General features: G+C 40.1%; 1 protein-coding gene across 7 annotated transcripts in view; it reads left to right on the top strand.

The window, feature by feature from the left end:
- The first annotated feature begins 7,215 nt into the window (after positions 1 to 7,215).
- The window catches only part of SPART (spartin), a 35,427-nt gene continuing 24,195 nt past the window's right edge, over positions 7,216 to 18,447 (top strand). The window contains exons 1-3 of one of the 7 annotated variants that reach the window (XM_060191544.1): positions 7,217 to 7,374; positions 7,791 to 7,920; positions 16,196 to 17,013. In XM_060191544.1, coding sequence (XP_060047527.1) covers positions 16,198 to 17,013 — 816 coding nt within the window. In that variant the 5' untranslated portion in view covers positions 7,217 to 7,374; positions 7,791 to 7,920; positions 16,196 to 16,197. The other 6 variants (XM_060191548.1, XM_060191543.1, XM_060191547.1 and 3 more) reach the window with 6 other exon arrangements.

Here is an 18,447-nt window from a genome sequence, read left to right as displayed (position 1 = left end):
CAATGATAGGTGACCCAAGGGGATGGAGGGGTACTGTGGCACAGTGATTAGAATGCTGGGCTTACAAAAAAGAGGTAAGAGTTCTTTCCCTGGCATTGTTTATCCCAGAAATGTAATTAGCAATTGCATTTGTCAAGATGATTCAGTTGCACAATGGCACAACACACTTCAAAGATATTTCATATATCTGTAATGGAGAGAGTAAGGTGATTCTTAGAATGAAATGAGACAATATGTAGAAAGTATGGAATACATTTCTTATGAGAGACAATAAACAATTGTTAGTTCTCTTCCTCCTCTTTTTTCCTAGATGTACAATGCTTCACCATCTTCCTCATCTCAAGAAATGACATCTAGGGCAGAGGAGAGAGCATAATGGTTATGCAAAGAGACTTATTCCCAAAGCTTCAAGGTCTCAGGTTCAGTCTCCTGCAGCACTATAAGCCAGAGCTGAGCAGTACTCTGGTAAAAATAAGTGAGTAAATAAACAATAATAAATTTAAATTAAAAAAGAATGGCATCTATAGGCACATCCAGTTACTAAATCTGCAGGATACTCACCACCTTCCTCTGCCACTCTCCCTGATTCCTATGAACTTGGTATGGATGGTACTTAGAAGATAAAATCACTGGCTCCAGATAAAGAAACGTACCCAAGATCACAGAGCCCACTAGTGGCAGACCCAGGAACTGAAACTTGTCTTAGAGAATTTCATTTCAGGAAATCTTTCTAAGCCAGCAACTCAGACTGAAAGTGAGTACTCAAGGACAAACTCAAATAAAAATTAAATGAACATGTACAGAATGTAGTAATACCATCACAACATTAGAAATGAGCAGAGATTAGCAACAAATGAAGTGGGGAATGTGGAGAAGTAAAAAATCAGAGAAACCAAGCAGCAAAGTAGATTGAAAAAGGAACAGAAGAAAAGAACAGTACTTATTTTTTCATTTAAGCTTGCTTTTATTATTGTGATTTAGGAAGGCTACTTTTTCTGAATCGTTTAGTGTAGTTTTTTTTTAATGTGTCTTAAACAAAGGATACAAAGAAAGAAAAAAATCAACAACAAAGAAAAAATAATAATGTGTCTTATTTTTTTTGTTCATTTTGATTAGAAATTTGTGGAAGAAGTTTAACATTCATCTTGATTACATTGTATAGAACAAAACAAATTCATGGATGATTCTGAAAGAATCTATAAAATGAACCAAATTAGAGAAAGCAACTGTGCAGAACTAGAGACTTGCTTAAGAGACTTCATGAAAACCCCAAGAATTTTTTTTTTATTGATATTTTGAAGTTTAACAGATTTACTATGAGGTAGAGATAGAGAATCAAAGAAACTGGCAATGTCCTTTAGTCAAATACTATCTGAGGTTTCCCTTGTGGTTTTGTTTTGTTTAAAAGATTTGTTTTATTACACATGATATATATAGAGGAAGTAGGAGAGAGAGAGAGAGAGGAGCCAGAGACCACTTTGGCACATGCAGCACCAAGGATACACCAAGAATTTCCGGTATGCAAGTCCAATGTCAGTTGAGCTATTCCCTCTGCCTTGCTTTTGTTTAAAACATTTTATTAAACAGCTTTATTAAGGGGCTGGGCGGTGGCACACCCTGTTAAGCCCACATAATATGAAGCACAAGATCCAGGCCGGAGCCCCACCTGCAGGAAGTTCGCTGGTCAGCAGGTGTCTTTCTCACCCCCTCTATCTTCCCCTCCTCTCAATTTCTCTCTGTCCTATCCAATGGAAAAAAAAAAATGGCCACCAGGAGCAGTGGATTTCTCGTGCTTCACGGAGCCCCAGCAATAACCCTGGAGGCAAGAAAAAAAAGTCACCTTGGGGGTGGGGCGGTAGTGCAAAGTGCAATGACCGGCTTAAGGATTCCTGTTCAAGCCCCTGGCTCCCCACTTGCAGGGGAGTCGCTTCACAGGCGGTGAAGAAGGTCTGCAGGTGTCTTTCTTCCTTTCCCTGTCTTCCCCTCTTCTCTCCATTTCTCTCTGTCAAATCCAACAATGACGACAACAATAATAATTACAATAACAATAAAATAAGGACAACAAAAGGGGGAAAGCAAAAAAGAAAAACCAACTTATTAATAGAAGAGAGCACAGGAGAAAGAACATTGCATCGTTCTGTCACATGATGCTGGAGATTCAACTTAGGTATCAACACATCTTAGCTTTTTTAAATTTCTGTATTGGAGGATTAATGGTCACAGTCAACAATAAAATACAATAGTTTGTACATGTGTAACATTTCTCAGTTTTCCACATAACAATTCAACCCCAGCTAGGTCCTCCTCTGCCATCATGTTCCAAGACCTGAACCCTAACCACCCCTAGGTTTTTACTTTGTTTCAGTACACCAAATCTAGTGTAAGTTCTGTTTTCCCTTGTTCTTATTTTTTTAACTTCTATGAGTGAGATCATCCCATATTCTTCCTTCTATAGCTTAGCTTTTAATAGAACATGTCTATAATTAGAATTGTGACAAAAACAACCCTGCCCCTTGATAAAATAGCACAGCAGTTAACTCATCTATGTTATTAAAATAATGGTTATATTTAAGTATGCTTGTATACTATACATCTGTATTTGTAAAAAATTTCCAAGTTCTGTTTAGTTATAGATTTTTCTTCCTCTCCTTCTCCTTCTTCTTGCCTCCAGGGTTATCACTGGGACTTGGTGCTGGCTCTAAGATTCCACTGATCTTAGTGGCCATTTCTTCATTTTTATTGGAAAGGACAGAGAGAAATTGTGATGGGATGTGAAGATAGAGAGGGAAAGAGAAAAGATACCTGCAGACCTGCTTCACCGCATGGCTTGAGCCCCCAGTTTCAAGAATAAAAGAGAAGAGTGTATCTTTAGTGCTAGTTGGCTACAACATGGGCTAGTTATTACCACATTCCCTTTCTTGACTATATTAACTAAAGGGGAGCTAAGAAAGTGTGTGATAAGCTGCTAAAATTCACTAAGCACCCGGAATTCATTATTGGATATTCTTGATTGTCTTGAGGGGAATACCATTCAAGAACAGCTAACATATTTTCTATCAATATGCAGACAACTTGGATGGAAACATCTAGGTCCAGAAAGCCAGCACTGTTAGTTCTTGGGGCTGGTCCAAACCCAAGCTGATTGCCCAAAAGAACTGATGTTATAGCAGATGCTTACTTCGTGCAATACAGATTTGAATGCATCGGGTTCATAGATTGTGAGCAAAGATGCTGGGGGCAGGTGGCGAGAAAAAGCCTACTTTATGAGACTTTGAAAAAAATACATCAGTTTTGCATTTTTACATTTTAAACTACCTGGCATCCATTTCCAGGAGAAAAAAAATGTGTTGTTGTTGCATTATATGTATTTCCTGAACAATTTATTTTATTTTTTTTTCACGATTACTAATTGCTGTTCTTTAAAAATCCTTTTATCAGGGGCTGGGTGGTAGCGGGTTAAGCACACGTGGCACAAAGCACAAGGACTGGCATAAAGATCCTGGTTCGAGCCCCCAGCTCCCCACTTGCAGGGGGGTCGCTTCACAGGCTGTGAAGCAGGTCTGCAGGTGTCTTTCTCTCCCCCTCTCTGTCTTCCCTCCTCTCTATTTCTCTATGTCCTATTCAGTAACAATGACAGCAATAACAATAATAATAACAACAACAACAAAGATTTAAAAAAAGGGAAAAAATAGCCTCCAGGAGCAGTGGATTTATAGTGAAGGTACCAAGCCCCAGCAATAACCCTGGAGGCAAAAAAAAAAAATCCTTTTTCCCCCAAAAGTAATACAAACCTTAAAAAGCATTTATCTCCCTAACATAATTGCAAAGGATTGGTGTTATTGCTAATATGTAAAGTAAGAAATCAAATAAGGGGCTGAGGAAATAGCATAAAGGTAAAGAAAAAAGACTTTGATGTCTGAGGTAACAAAGGTCCCTGGTTTGATCTCTAGCACCACCATAAACCAGAGCTGAACAGGACTCTACTAATAAATTTGAAAATATTCTAAGTCCTACTTTGCTTAAAAATATGATATTACTATTACCAACAAAAAGGTTATTGGTTATTAAAAAGTCACTTAAAAAAAGAAAAATATATATCACAGAGCAGAAGTAGATCTTGAGAATACTACTTCTGAGTCAGTTTTGTCATCCAAAAATTTTCTTTAATTTACATATAGACAAGACTTTAAGGTGTTAACTCAGCATAACTCAGTATCATTGAATTCTATTTATTCAGAAAATTTGATTACAAATTCATAAATTAGTTTCTCTTAGTTGATGAGTATTTGGGTTATTTTACTGTTTGGCTATTTAAAAATAATATTACTATAAACATTGTTGTACATATTTGTATATTTACATCACTTGTATGTGTGCATAAGTAATTTTATTTTATTTTAAATATTTTTATTTATTATTGGATGGAGACAGAGAGAAATTGAAAGGGAAGGGAGAGATTGAGAAGGAGAGAGAAACCTGTAGCCCTGCTTCACCACCTGTGAAGCTTTTCCCCTGCAGGTGGAACTAGGAGCTTGAACCTGGGTACTTATGCACTGTAATGTGTATGCTTAACCAGGTGTGCCACTGCCTGGCCCTCTTAAGTAATTTTATTATTGTTGATTATATAATATTTCTAGAATGATAGTTTACCATTAATTCTTCAGTTTTAATATTCATATGTATAAAAAACCTAGGAATAAAGTAAACAGAAGTAGAAGGGATTTTATAACAGCACCAATTGATTTGTTTGAACAAAAATAAATAAAACATATATATTTTTAAAATTTTTTAATGTCTTTATTTATTTATTGGATCGAGACAGCCAGAAATTGAGAGCAGGGAAGCTAGACAGGGAGAGAGACAGAGAGACACCTGCAGCCCTGCTTCACCACTCGCAAAGCTTTCCCCCTGCAGGTGGGGACTGGGGGCTCAAACCTGGGTCCTTGTGCACTATAGTATGTATGCTCAACCAGGTGATGAACATATTTTTTATAATTTTTACCTAAGAATGGAATTGCTAGGTCATATGGTAATTCTATATGTGACTTTTTTTAAATTTCCTTATTGGAGGATTAATGGTTTACAGTCAACAGTAAAATACAGTCGTTTGTACATGTGTAACATTTCTCAGTTCTTCCACATTTCCATTCAGCCCCCACTAGGTCTTCTGCCATCATGCTCCAGGACCTGAACCCTCCCCTCCTGGCCCCTCCCACCTCTCCAGTGTCTTTTACTTTGGTGCAATACTATGTGTGACTTTTTAAGAGTCAAACTGTTTTTTTTTTTTAAAGCTTCATCATTGTGCATTCCAGTCAGTAATGCATGAGGTGTGTGTGTGTGTGTGTGTGTGTGTGTGTGTGTGTGTGCATGTGGTCATTCATTGCCAGATTTCACTGATCTGGGATGACTTGCTTTAGAGATAATGAGTTATATTTTCAATTTCTTGATAGTGTTCTTTGGAAGAGCAAAATGCTTAAACACTGATGAAGTCAAACTTGAAATTATTTTATTATTATTATTTGCATTGCTTATATTTTGGAGAGGTGGCCATAGGATTTAAAAAGAAAACATTGCTTACAAGTAAATCCATACAGATTTGCTCTCAAATTTTGTGATTTTTTTTTTTTTTTTGTAAACCAGAGCACTGCTCAACACTGTTATGGTTGCACTGAAGATTGCATTTATGACATCTGAGCCCAAGACTTGAAAGCCTTTTGCATAACTATTATGCTATCTCCCCAGCTGCTCTGAAATTTTCTTCTAAGAGCTTTATAACAATAGTTTTAGCTCTTAAAAATTTAGGTCTGAGGAGTCGGGCGGTAGCGCAGCGGGTTAAGTGCAGGTGGCACAAAGTGCAAGAGGATCCAGTTCGAGCCCCCGGCTACCCACCTGCAGGGGAGTCCCCTCACAAGCAGTGAAGCAGGTCTGCAGGTGTCTGTCTTTCTTTCCCCCTCTCTGCCTTCTCCTTCTCTTTCCATTTCTCTCTGTCCTATCCAATACGATGACAACAATAAGAACTACAACAGTAAAACAAGGGCAACAAAAGAGAATAAAATAAATAAATATTTTTAAAAATTAGGTCTGGGCTGGGAAGCTAGCATAATGGTTCTGCAACAAAAGACTCATGCCGGAGGCTCTGTGGTTCCAAATTCAATCCCCAGCACCACCACAAGCCAGAACTGAGCAGAGCTCTGGAGTTTCTCTCTCTCCTTCATTTAAATAAATAAATTTAAAGATAAGAAAAAAGATCATTGAATCTTTAAAAAATTAGATCTGTAACTCGTTTTGTGTTAACTTTTGAGTATGATAGGAAATAAGGATCTAATTCACTTTTTTTTTCATGATTTCCCAATTGTTCCATTCACTGAGAAAACTTTTTCCATTGACTTTTTTTTATGTGTGTATGTGCTTTTTGGAAAGTTAACTAGTTGTTTATAAATGCAAGCACTTATTTCTAGGCTGTATATTCTATTCTGTTGATCAATTCTACTCCATTAAAAGACATTCTTCTACTCCTAAATTAATGGCTGCAGTTTTGTGCTGCATTTTAAAACCAGGAAGTCTGTTCTCAGACATTCTTTTCAAGATTATTTAAACTATTCTGGAGTCTTTGTGTTTTCATCAAAATTTTTAATTAGCTTGCAACTTTCTGCTAAATAGTCTATTAGGGATTTGAGTAGGGATTGTATTGCACCTGCAGATATGAGAAGTATTGACATCATAACAATATTAACTACACTAGCAATGAGTCCTGCGCAAAAAGAATTAAGAATTTCATTAACAAGTAACCAGGCTGTGTCACATTCCAAAAAGATAAGATGCTCAAGGAATGGGCACAGGTCCCCATGTGCAAGGGGTCGGTGTTTCACCATACCTGTTTATTCTTAGAAGGCAAGTATTTAACTTCTGTACCAAAGACACATTACTAGTAGAGGCATTTAACACGAGCGCTGGTGAGCGCACACACCCTGTGACTTTTCCCACGTTGAGTATGTGCACTTTTGGAAGTACCTGTCCTGTCTCAGGATCGATTATGAGTCACAAAGCTCAGATCCAGAGTGGAGAGAATTGAGCCTTTGTTCCCCTCCCGCATGCACTGCGCCGGGGCTCCCTCTAGCGGTCATCGCTCTCCCGCCGCCCTCCCAGTGCTAGTAGCTGCCCGGGTTCCGCGGGGGCGGTAAGAGAATGCGCACGCGCGGGGGCTGCCGACGTGGCTGCAGGAGACCCTGACCCTGAGCGGGGGGCGCAGTTGGAGGGGGTGTCCTCCGCTGAGCCACTGGCTCACGTGGTTCTCCCATGACTTTCCGCCCTCGCTGCTTTCTTCCCCCGCAGAGAGAGTTGTATCCGAACAATCTCGCCAGACCGCTTTAGAAGGTCAGGGTGGACAGACCCGGGGAGGTTCGCGGGGGTGGGGGGCGCTGCTGAGGAGCAGGGAAGGGACCCGAGTAGGCGGGTCCGTGATAGGACAGCGGCGGCGGCGGCCGTGACGTGTCGCTCGGCCTACGATGCTTTGTGCGTCCATGCGCGGCGGCGCGCGCGCGGGGGCCGCTGGGCACCTCGGGGCCGATCTGACCCGGCGCAGAGCGCGGCTACGGCGGCCGCGCGGGGACTCTGTGGGCGACCAGCCGGCGGTCGGGCAGGTTCAGGTGGGGCGGCGGAGCCTCCCCGGTGGGCAGGGCCGGGGTCTGGGCGGCGGGACTGGAGCGGACAAGGCCGGGGGTCCTTCTGCCAGGCCGTTTACGGGGAGGAGGTCTTAGTTTGAGAAGTTTAAGGTGGCATCTCTTGTTTAGGAGGCCCCCGGGTTGGCGTCTCCAGCCCTCCGCCTGCGACGGCCCCGGGGGCTGCTGATTGCTTCCTAGTGACTGTTCGTCCTCCCGGCGCTGCCAGCTTCGCGAAAGTTTGGTCACCTGGCTCAGAAAGGTCTGCAGTCCACAACTTTATTTTTAGTTTTGGAAGCGTTATAAAAATTCCTCTTTCTGATGCATTTGTGAATGTTTGTTGGGGAACGAGCAGCGCAGAGGACTCCCTCGTGGATTTTGCGTCGTGGCCTGGGAAGCGCCGTCGGGGAGGCCCATCCCATATCCTCCAGATCCCATATCCCTGATCCCCGATCCCCAATGATCCCCATCCCCGATGATCCCCCATCCCTGATCGCCGTGCTCCCACCGCGAGAGGCTCCCGAGAGCCGCCGTAATTTTGAGACTGGCCGGGCCAGAGTGTGGGATATAATCATGTTTCTTTGAAATTTGCACAAGCCAAACCCAACACGCTTATGTAAGAAGGTTTCCGTCTGTAAATAGATCCTGGGAGTCTCCCTCATTTGCAGTGACAGGACCACCTAAGGACTTATCTAGGAAACCTGTTAGAAACTGGCAGCTTCTCTCTGGAATCCCATGGGACTTGCTGACTTGTTACTGTCAGTGTTGGTTCCCCTAAGAAAGAATTGGAGGTGGGGGGCAAAGTTTGGAGAATGTTCTTTCCTCCAAAGCTCCAGCCAGACAAAGCACTATGACAGCTTATGCTGCTGCTGCTCTAAGGAGATAAATACTGTGTATTATTAAAGACTTTGCAACCTTACCTCTTAGGATGATTCTTTGGAGACTATGTGTGGGACTAAGTGGCTTAGTGTTGGGTCAGAATTTTACTGAGTGTTGTTGGTTTTTTTCCAAAGCGTGGACACACAAACACTGATCTTTCTTTACTTTTACTTGCAACATTTAAGGAGTAATTTAAATACACCATTGGAATCTGACACTAGTATGGGTTTGTAATTTAACACAGTTCCACCAGTGTAATTCAAAGACTTTACTGTTCTCAAGAGCCATGTATTTTACATTAAAATGCCAGTATTAAAGTATGTAGGAAACTACTTATTTTGCAAGTCCTTAGAACTATGGAAAGTGTTGTTCTATAATAGTGAGTGGTTTTTTTATAGCACTTTACATAGCCTTAAGTATTATTTAAAAGATAGGTAATTTCCCACATGCTGTATGTACCATTTTAATGTAAACTAGTACATGACTTAAATGTATCCAGAGGAGTGCTTTACAAAATTCCTTTTCTCAGAATTGTACATTGTTTCTCATCCTTCCTCAGCCCCTCTCAGAATGTCACTTTAATGTAATCTGTGCTTAGAAGTGGTTTATTGTATCATATATGTCTTTAACAAATTATTGGTATAAATGGAAACAAGTTTTAAAATTTTTCCTGTGACTATAAATAACTCTAGGAATTTATTTCTCCTGAACTAAGCTCTTGCAAGTGTTGATAGTTGGTCAGAACAACATGTAGCACTTGTTAAATGCTTGATAAATGAAAAGTAAAAGTTTTGTCAAAATTTATCATAAAGAAATGGATAATTGGAGTTATGCCTAAATTAAAAATGACAACTTTAACCCTTTTGGGGGACCCTGGAGCATTTATTCTTTGTCCTGGGCAATGCACTGTAACAATAGGAATAGATGAGGTATGACTTTATTTTGTAAAATGGGAAGATTGTTAAAGTAGCGGGGAGTATTCCTAGGTAGATAAGTTTTAGTTTATTCACATTTGAGGTTGTACTTCTACAACAGAGAGTTGAAGAAAGAAAGCAGCAGATGAAAAAATTTCATACTATTTCTGGTAAAGAAAAGAGTCTATGTATCTGTGCGGGGTGGGGAACAGGACTTAGTAAGATTTTTCTTTAATTTGTACACGTTGTTGGAGTTTGTACCCTGGAAAAGCATTCATATGGCCTGAGACATTTGAGAACCAATTAGAGCAGATATTATCGACAGAGTTGATTTTGCTGCTCAGAGTACATTTTGCAATGTCTGGAGACATTTTTGCTTGTCATGGGGGTGGAGCTGGGAGTGTTACTACTGGCATCTGGAAGAGAGAGATCAGACATGATGCTAAGCTTCCTACAGTGAACAGGACAGTCTTCCATAACAAAGAATTACACAGCTTAACAAGCAGCTCATGATGACAATGAGAAAATCTGATTTACAGTGTTAGGCTGTAATTCTGTCCCATGGTTTCTGTGTTAAGAAAGAGATGGGATCCATGGAAAGACTAGCTGTCTTTTGTTGTTGTTGTTTTATAAAAAGGAAACATTGAAAAAACCATAGGAGACAATTCCACACAGTTCCCACCACCAGAACTCCATATTCCATTCCCTCCCCTGATAGTTTTCCTATTGTTTAACCCCTCTGGGAGTATGGGTCCAAGGTCATTGTGGGATGCAGAAGGTGGAAGGTCTGGCTTCTGTAATTGCTTCCCCACTGAACATGGGCATTGCAGGTCGATCCATACTCCCAGCCTGTCTCTCTCTTTCCCTAGTGGGGCAGGGTTCTGGGGAATCAGAGCCCCAGGACACATTGGTGGGGTTGTCTGTCCAGGGAAGTCTGGTTGGCATCATGCTAGCATCTGGAACCTGGTGGCTGAAAAGAGAGTTAACATATAAAGCCAACAAATTGTTGACTAATCATGAACCTAAAGGCTGGAATAGTGCAGATGAAGAGTTGGGAGGGGTCTCCGTTTTGTAGATAGCTGGTAGGCATATTTTAGTTATATTCCAAAGGGCCTGTGGCTATACTAGTTGTTTGTTTGTTTTTTCCCTTAGTCTGAAATCTGAAATGCAGGTGGATCCAAGTTATTGTCTGGGGAGATGATGTCATGGCTGGGAAAAGGACCAGAAAGCTGGATCAGGGAAGAGAGTAGCTCCCAAATATGGGAAAGGTGTATAAATATTGTTGACTGTAAGCCATCAATTTGATGTGATCTGGAGCCCATATTCAGCTTAGGAGCCTATGTGACCTCTGCATCCCTGTAGATCTTAGTTCACATTCTGTGGTCATGAGTAGGAACATTCCAAGCTGCCCCAATATCGACCCATCTTCCTCAGGTGTAGCACAGAGTATGTTGTCCAGCCTCCCTTCACAGGATGGAACATTCTCTACCATTGTTGGTCCAAGTTGAAGGCCAGGTCCTATGGGTGGCCCACAAAGGTGTCTATTTTGTTGTTTCTGATAAGAGACGACTGGTAATATTGGGGAGAGGGATTTATTTGAGGACTAGGCCCATCATGTCTGTTTGGAAATCTCAGGACTCCCCAAATAGGGCCCCAGCTGTTGGGGTGGCCTGATAGTGACTAAACAGTCATCGCTAAAGTATGCCAGTTTCTTTCCCTTATTCAGCTTTTATAGTCCTTGCTTTGATAAGGATAGCTTGGGAGTGAGTTAGGGAAGTGTAATAGGAAGTAGGTGAGGAGGGTATCTAAAGACACTATTTCATTATGAACTTCATACTGACTCACTGCAGACTATTGTACAGTTTTGCTTTCAGGTATATATTTTGCCCTAATTTATGGATACATGTGAACATATGCCCTATCTCATGGGACCTGGTCTATATCTAGGTTTTGAGACTTTTTTAGGAATTGAACCACCTGGAATGAAATTATAGAATCCTATGAAAGGAAAGTCTTACCCGAGCAATGAGGCTGAAGGGTTGACATTCCACACTTGATGTCTCTGGACACAGTGTGAAGTGAAACATGCTGAGGTGGTACTCACTGTGTTGATTAGGCTGGGAGCAGCATATGCAATGTCATTTGGTATGAATTGAGAGAAGCATGCAGGAAAGTGAGCTCCACCACCCCACCCCTACCCCACCCCAGAGGTTCCAGGACTGGGGGAAATATAGGCTCTATAGAGGAAGCGGGATGTTCCTGCTAAGACTAGCTATCTTAATGACTCAACAGCAGCTTTGAATTCCCGGGAAAGGGATTGTCACTTTTTATAAGTAATTTGGGATAAGGCAGGTAACGTAGATTCATGCATGACTGTTTGTATTTGATGTCTTCTAAACAGAAATAAATATTCTCTTAACTATCATGAAGTAGCTGGGTAAGGTTGATAAGTAGCTTGCCTAGTAGAAGTGTAATTATTTGCCTAGTCAGAAGTTCAGTTAACAGTTCTTGAGATTTCTTTAGAGTATAGATTGTTGATAATATAATTAATATCAAAGTATTCAATCATAAGTTTTAATAAGATGACAGGGAAAATATGTCTAAAACTGGATTTATGTTGGATAATAGTAGGCACACATGGGAACTAGGAATTTGAAATGGGACTGGTTGGATTTAGCTAAGCTTCAAGTGTAAAACACTAGGTTTTGAAGACAGTACAAAGTAAAGAAGGTAAATGTCTTGAATTTTTTATCTTGACTACATGTTCTAATAGTATTTGGATGTACTGTGTAAATATAGTAGTATCAATGAAATTAATTTCATCTGTTCATCTTTCAAGGCGGGTAATAGAAGATTTCAAATTTATATTTGTGGTTTGCATGATGATTCTAGTAGACAGTGCTGCTCAAAAACATCTGTTTTCTATTTTAAATTAGTAAATTGTGGTTCTTTTATGTACATAGTTTTCACAATCAAATGTTCTGTAACACAGCTTGCGTTGAAAATCAGAAGTCATCACCACCACCACCCCCAATCCCTTCTTCCTAAGGACCTTAATTTGTAGAGGATTTTTTTTTTCTTTTTGAAGATGGGGCCTCACCATTGCTTCCTAAACTTTTCTCCCCATTTATACATAGAGAGAGAGGGAGACACTACAGCACCCCAAGTTTTCTGCTGGTGCCAAGTCATTATCATGTGCTGGGCTGTGAATCTCACAAGGCATGAACCCCACCCAGCAAACTCTCTCTGGTCCTAAATAGCCTTTTAATAAGTCCATTCTCCTACCTCTACTCCCTCTAAAAGCAAACTGAATTCTGTGATTCCCTATGTTTTCAGAGGTTCTGTGCTGTGATGTAGAGAGAAAGCTGCTTTGATGATTTCCCCACTGACATCCTAGGATTCGGCTTTCTCTAATGGGTTTTGTGGGTTACTATTTGTATACAATTTTCATAATCAAAGTAACCTTGAGTCTTCATCCTTTACTATGTTTTTCTTGTGAGTTATGGCTTTGTCATTTATTTAATGAGAACAAAAAATATATGTGGTATGGTAGCCTTAAAACTGAAACTTCATGATCTTTTACATATGTCTACATCAATCTTATGAGTCAGATCATAGCAAGCAAATATTTTTATATTCTTTAAAGTCCTCACCCGTCTCTTCTAAGTCAACCCCCCATACACATAAGCAGTATTGCTTTTCTATTAGATGGGTTTTACCAATTTTTCAACTTAGTACAATTGTATGTGTCCCATAAAGTATTTAGTATATGACCTTTTTGATCAAAGAATTGTTAAGATTCTTGTCACATACCATGATTCTTTCAAAGATGAGACAGAAGAGACAGATTCATCTTTCCTAACAGCTGAGTAATATTCCCTTATGTATATATGCCACAACTTTCTTAACCACGCATTTGTCATTTGTGCTATTGCAAATTGTGCTATGTATACATAAGTAAACATAAATCTCCTTGGATATAGGGTGGGTGTGTTTGTTTCATTGAGAGAAAAGCCAAAAAGATAAGGCTGAATACCATCTTATAGTACTCATAGGAAGAATCTAAGAAACAAAGATGGAGGTGGGAGTGAGGGAACAGGCAGTAGCACAACTGGTAAAGTACACAAGTTACTGTGCATTAGGACCTGGGTTCAATCCAGGAGGAAGCTTCACAGTAGTGAAGGAGACTTCAGATGTCTTTCTCCTTCCCTCTCTCTCACCCTATTTCTCTATCATAATTAATTTTAAAAAAAATTAAGGAGACAGAAACAAGGGCAGAAAGGGAAAACAATAAAGTAAAACTTGGATTGGATTTTGGTGTATTGCACCAAAGTAAAGGACTCCGGGGAAGGAGGGTGGTGGAGGGGGTGAGAATTTTGGGGTCTTGGTGCATGGTATTGGAAAGGGACCTAAGTTGGAGTTAAGAGTATTTTGTAGACATCTGTCACAGGGAATGATAAACTGGTATGTCAGCAACTGTACTATGTAAATATTAAAAAAAAAAGTCTTGCCACAGAGTGGGGACACATGTCCCAGCATCCTTTAAAAAAACTCCCTGTGTTTTATTGCATGATATAAATATGCCCCATCCCTTCTGCAGATGGGCATTTGGATTTTTTTTTAATTTGGGATAATAAAACTTTTATGAATATTGTTTTACATGTTTTAGTGTGCATGATGATTTCTCTTGGATTTTATTTATTTTGTCACTTGGTTATGACTGGGGCTCTTCACCTGTCCAATTCCACCTCTCCTAGTAAGCAGAGGGAGAGAGAGGGAGAGAGAGACACTGCAATACTGTTGGAGCTCTTGTGCGGGTCCTGTGCTGTCATGTGGTGGCTGGTGGCTTGAACCTGGATCCTCACACATTGCAACCTGTATGCTCAGCCGAATGGACTATCTCATAGACACTCTGATTTTTTTCTTAATCTACTGGTGAAATGACTGAGACATAAAGTGAGTGAATTCTTAACTTTAATAGAAATTACCAATTTTCCAAGTTCATGTGCCATTTTCATTTCTGCCAGCAAAGTATGTAAGTTCCATTTGCTGGCTTCTCTATAGTCAGTCATTTCAATTCTGAGCATCTGATAAGTATATAGTCATGCCATTGTGAAATTGATTTTTTTTCCATGAGAGAATATAGGATTGACTATCTTTTCATATCTATATATCCCCTTTTTGTGAAGTATGTGGCTGTAACATTTTTTTTAATAAAAATGAAATACTGTCTTTTAAAGGCAATCCCATTAGTCATTTTAATGGAGTTTAGGGAAAGAATAGGGTTTCAAGTAACCTACCACCTTCAAGTGAAAGTCAGGTAATTTTAAAACATCATCTAGTTTTATTTTGTTTTTCTTTTCCTCACTTCTATTCTCTTTAATGTATGACTCATCCTCATTTTTGATGAACTCGATATAATGTGAATTTATATTACAATGAATTTTAGAAATGAGACTGTTTAATTCCAATCTTATAGAGATGTTAGGAAAATGCATTATAAAAGCTATACAAAGGGGGGTGGGGTGCTCCGTGTTAAGTGCATATAGTACCAAGTGTAAGAACCTGCTCAAGGATCCCAGTTCGAGCCTCTGGCTGGGCTCCCTACCTGCAAGGCGGTCACTTTACAAGCGGTGAAGCAGGTCTGCAGGCGTTTATCTTTCTCTCTCCCTTTCTCTCTTCCCCTCCTCTCTCAATTTCTCTCTGTCCTATCAGAAAAAAAAAAAAAAGGAAAAAATGGCTGCAAGAGCAGTGGATTTGTAGTGCCAACTCCAAGCCCCAGCAATTATCTTGGAGGCAATAATAATAATAATAATAATAATAATAGTTACACAAGAAAATTTGTAGATATATTCAGAATTATTCCCTAGTTAAAATGTCTTAGTGTAAGAGCATTATTTGGGGCCTGGGCAGTAGCGCAAAGAGTTAAGCTCTCGTGGTGCAAAGTACAAGGACCAGCACAAGGATCCCAGTTTGAGCCCCCGGCTCCCCCGCCTACAGAGGAGTCGCTTTCACAGGCAGTGAAGTAGGTCAGCAGGTGTCTATCTTTCTCTCCCCCTCTCTGTCTTCCCTTCTTCTCTCCATTTCTCTCTGTCCTATCCAACAATAAAAGCAAAGGTAAAATAACAATAGCAACAACAACAACAAGGGCAACAAAATGGGAAAAATGGCCTCCAGAAGCAGTGGATTAGTAGTGTAGGCACCGGCACCTAGCCTGAGCAATAACCCTAGTAGAGGTAAAAAAGAGCATTATTTATCTATTCAAAACTCATATATACTCTGTCAATTCTTTTTTATATTTATTTATGTATTCCCATTTATTGCCCTTGTTTTATTGTTGTAGTTGTTATTGTTGTTGTCATTGATGTCGTCATTGTTGTTGGATAGGACAGAGAGAAATGGAGAGAGGAGGGGAAGATAGAGAGGGGGAGAGAAAGACAGACACCTACAGACCTGCTTCACCGCTTGTGAAGTGACTCCCTTGCAGGTGGGGAAGCAGGGGCCTCAAACCTGGATCCTTACATTGGTCCTTGGGCTTTGCACCACCATGTGCGCTTAACCTGCTGCGCTACCGCCCGACTCCCTACTCTGTCGATTCTAATACATTAGGGAATTAGCAATGAATACCGCAGATAAGCAAGACTCTTTTCCTCTTAAAACATATCCAGGTAGGAGAAATTGATAATATATAAGGAGATTGTTAGCTAGATAAAGTAGTAAGAGATCATATTTTCTATTTTGCAGAAATGGAGCAAGAGCCCCAAAATGGAGAACCTGCCGAAATTAGAGTCATCAAGGAAGCATATAAGAAGGCCTTTTTATTTGTTAATAAAGGATTAAATACAGATGAACTAGGTCAGAAGGAAGAAGCAAAAAACTACTATAAGCAGGGAATAGGACACCTGCTCAGAGGAATCAGCATTTCAGCAGCAGAGCCTGAACACGTAGGCCCTGGGTGGGAATCTGCTAGACAGATGCAACAGAAAATGAAAGAAACACTACAGAATGTCCGTACCCGGTTGGAAATTCTAGAGAAGGGTCTTGCCACTTCTCTACGGAATGATCTTCAAGAAGTGCCCAAGTTATATCCAGAATTTCCTCCCAAAGGTGATATATCTGAAAAGTCACCACCAGAGTCTCAGGCCTTTAGTTCAGCACCTGAGCACACTGAAGTGAATGAAAACACTTCAGCTTCAAGTTCAGCATCGGGTCCTGCACCTAGTTCGCTGGCCACACCATCTCAGAGTCATCCAGCAGAAGCACCTCCTGCGTACACTCCTCAGGCTGCTGAGGGGCACTACACTGTCTCCTATGGAACAGAATCGGGGGAGTTCTCCTCAGTTGGAGAAAACTTTTATCAGAATCATTCACAGCCACCTCCTCTTGAGACTTTGGGACTAGATGCAGATGAGTTGATTTTGATACCTAATGGAGTGCAGATTTTTTTTGTAAATCCTGCAGGGGAAGTTAGTGCACCTTCATACCCAGGGTATCTTAGGATTGTGAGGTTCCTGGATAATTCTCTTGATACAGTTCTAAACCGTCCTCCTGGATTTCTCCAGGTAAGCCAAGCAAAACCATAAGCATAATTTGAAATGTGTGTAGAGTCCATCATTTTTTTTATTAATATTTACAAAGTGTCCAGGCTGGTAGATGCAAAAATATTATGAGTTTTAGTTCTTTTTCAAATGTGTTCCCCATGATACTTCTGAACTTTGTTTGGTCTGTGTTTGTGTAGTGGCCAGGGTGCTACTCAACTTATAAATAGGGTGGCTCTCAACAGCTGAAAAATCCTATACACAATATCAGTCAAGTCAAGCTTGAGAAATTCTAGAAGTAGAGACTGTGATGATAATTTAAAATACAGTTTGGGGTGGTGGGGGAGATAACATAATGATTGTGCAAAGAGACTGCCATGCCTGAGGCTGTTAGGTCTCAAGTACAGTTTCCTGCATCAGCATAGGCCATAGCTAAGTGGTGCTTTCGTTAAGAAAAATTAGTAAAATAATTACAGAATATGCAGTTTGGGGCCGGGTGATGGCACGGCCGGTTGAGCACACCTGTTACAATGAGCAAGGACCCAGGTTTGAACCCTGGTCTCTACCTGCAGGGGGAAAGCTTCATGAGTGGTGAAGTAGTATTGCAGGTGTCTCTCTCTCTCCTTCTCTATCACCCCTCTCCCTCTCAATTTCTGGCTGTCTCTGCCAGTAAATAAAGATAATTAAAAAAATCTTAAACAGCAATTAAATAATAAAACTCAATTTTAGCATTCAGGCAGATAAATTTAATAAGGTGCCCCCAGCCCAAGATTGAAACTGGTACTAAATAAAAACTGTTATTGAGACATTTTTGTGGAATTAACCAAGAATTCTGAAGGTGATCCTCCAAGAACAGCTTGTTTTCAGATGATTAGACATGATTATGAAGACATGGGTTCTGAAAATGTGGACTTTGTTTGCATTAGATAGGACAGCTTACATAAATGACTAATTGGACTGTGTGGGTAGTTTCTTCTGAAGTTTAGATGATGTCATTTATTACTGCACTGGTTAACTAGATTCATTTTCTCTTACAGTGTACTCTAGTCAGTTCTAGCACAACTTTTTTTTAATACAGCTTTTATTTTTTTAGCATGGAGTAACAATTTTTTCATATTAATTAAATAGTGATTTATATGACTACAAATTAATAGGAGTGCACATAAACACCATTCCCATCACCAAATTTGGAGTAACAAATTTAAAGGGAGTTGGAGACAGGATTCTTGGGAACAAGAATCTGAAGAGAATTGTCGAAAGGAAGACTAAATAAAAGGAAAACTTGAAATTTTGTAAATTATTTTAGAGAAGGAGCCTTAAAAGTAGGTTTTATTAACTACAATTGTGAGGGGGTTGATAAAAGTTATAATTCCTTTAGCTAATCTGTAACAGTGCTGCACAGTAAGGATTTAGAAAACTACAGTAATTTAAAAAATCTTCTGGGTGCTTTTGCTGTGG

This window comes from Erinaceus europaeus, chromosome 5 (assembly GCF_950295315.1).
Source record: "Erinaceus europaeus chromosome 5, mEriEur2.1, whole genome shotgun sequence".
NCBI lineage: Eukaryota > Metazoa > Chordata > Mammalia > Eulipotyphla > Erinaceidae > Erinaceus > Erinaceus europaeus.
The sequence above is the reverse complement of the archived record's forward strand: the minus strand, read 5'-3'. Positions and strand labels throughout refer to the sequence as shown.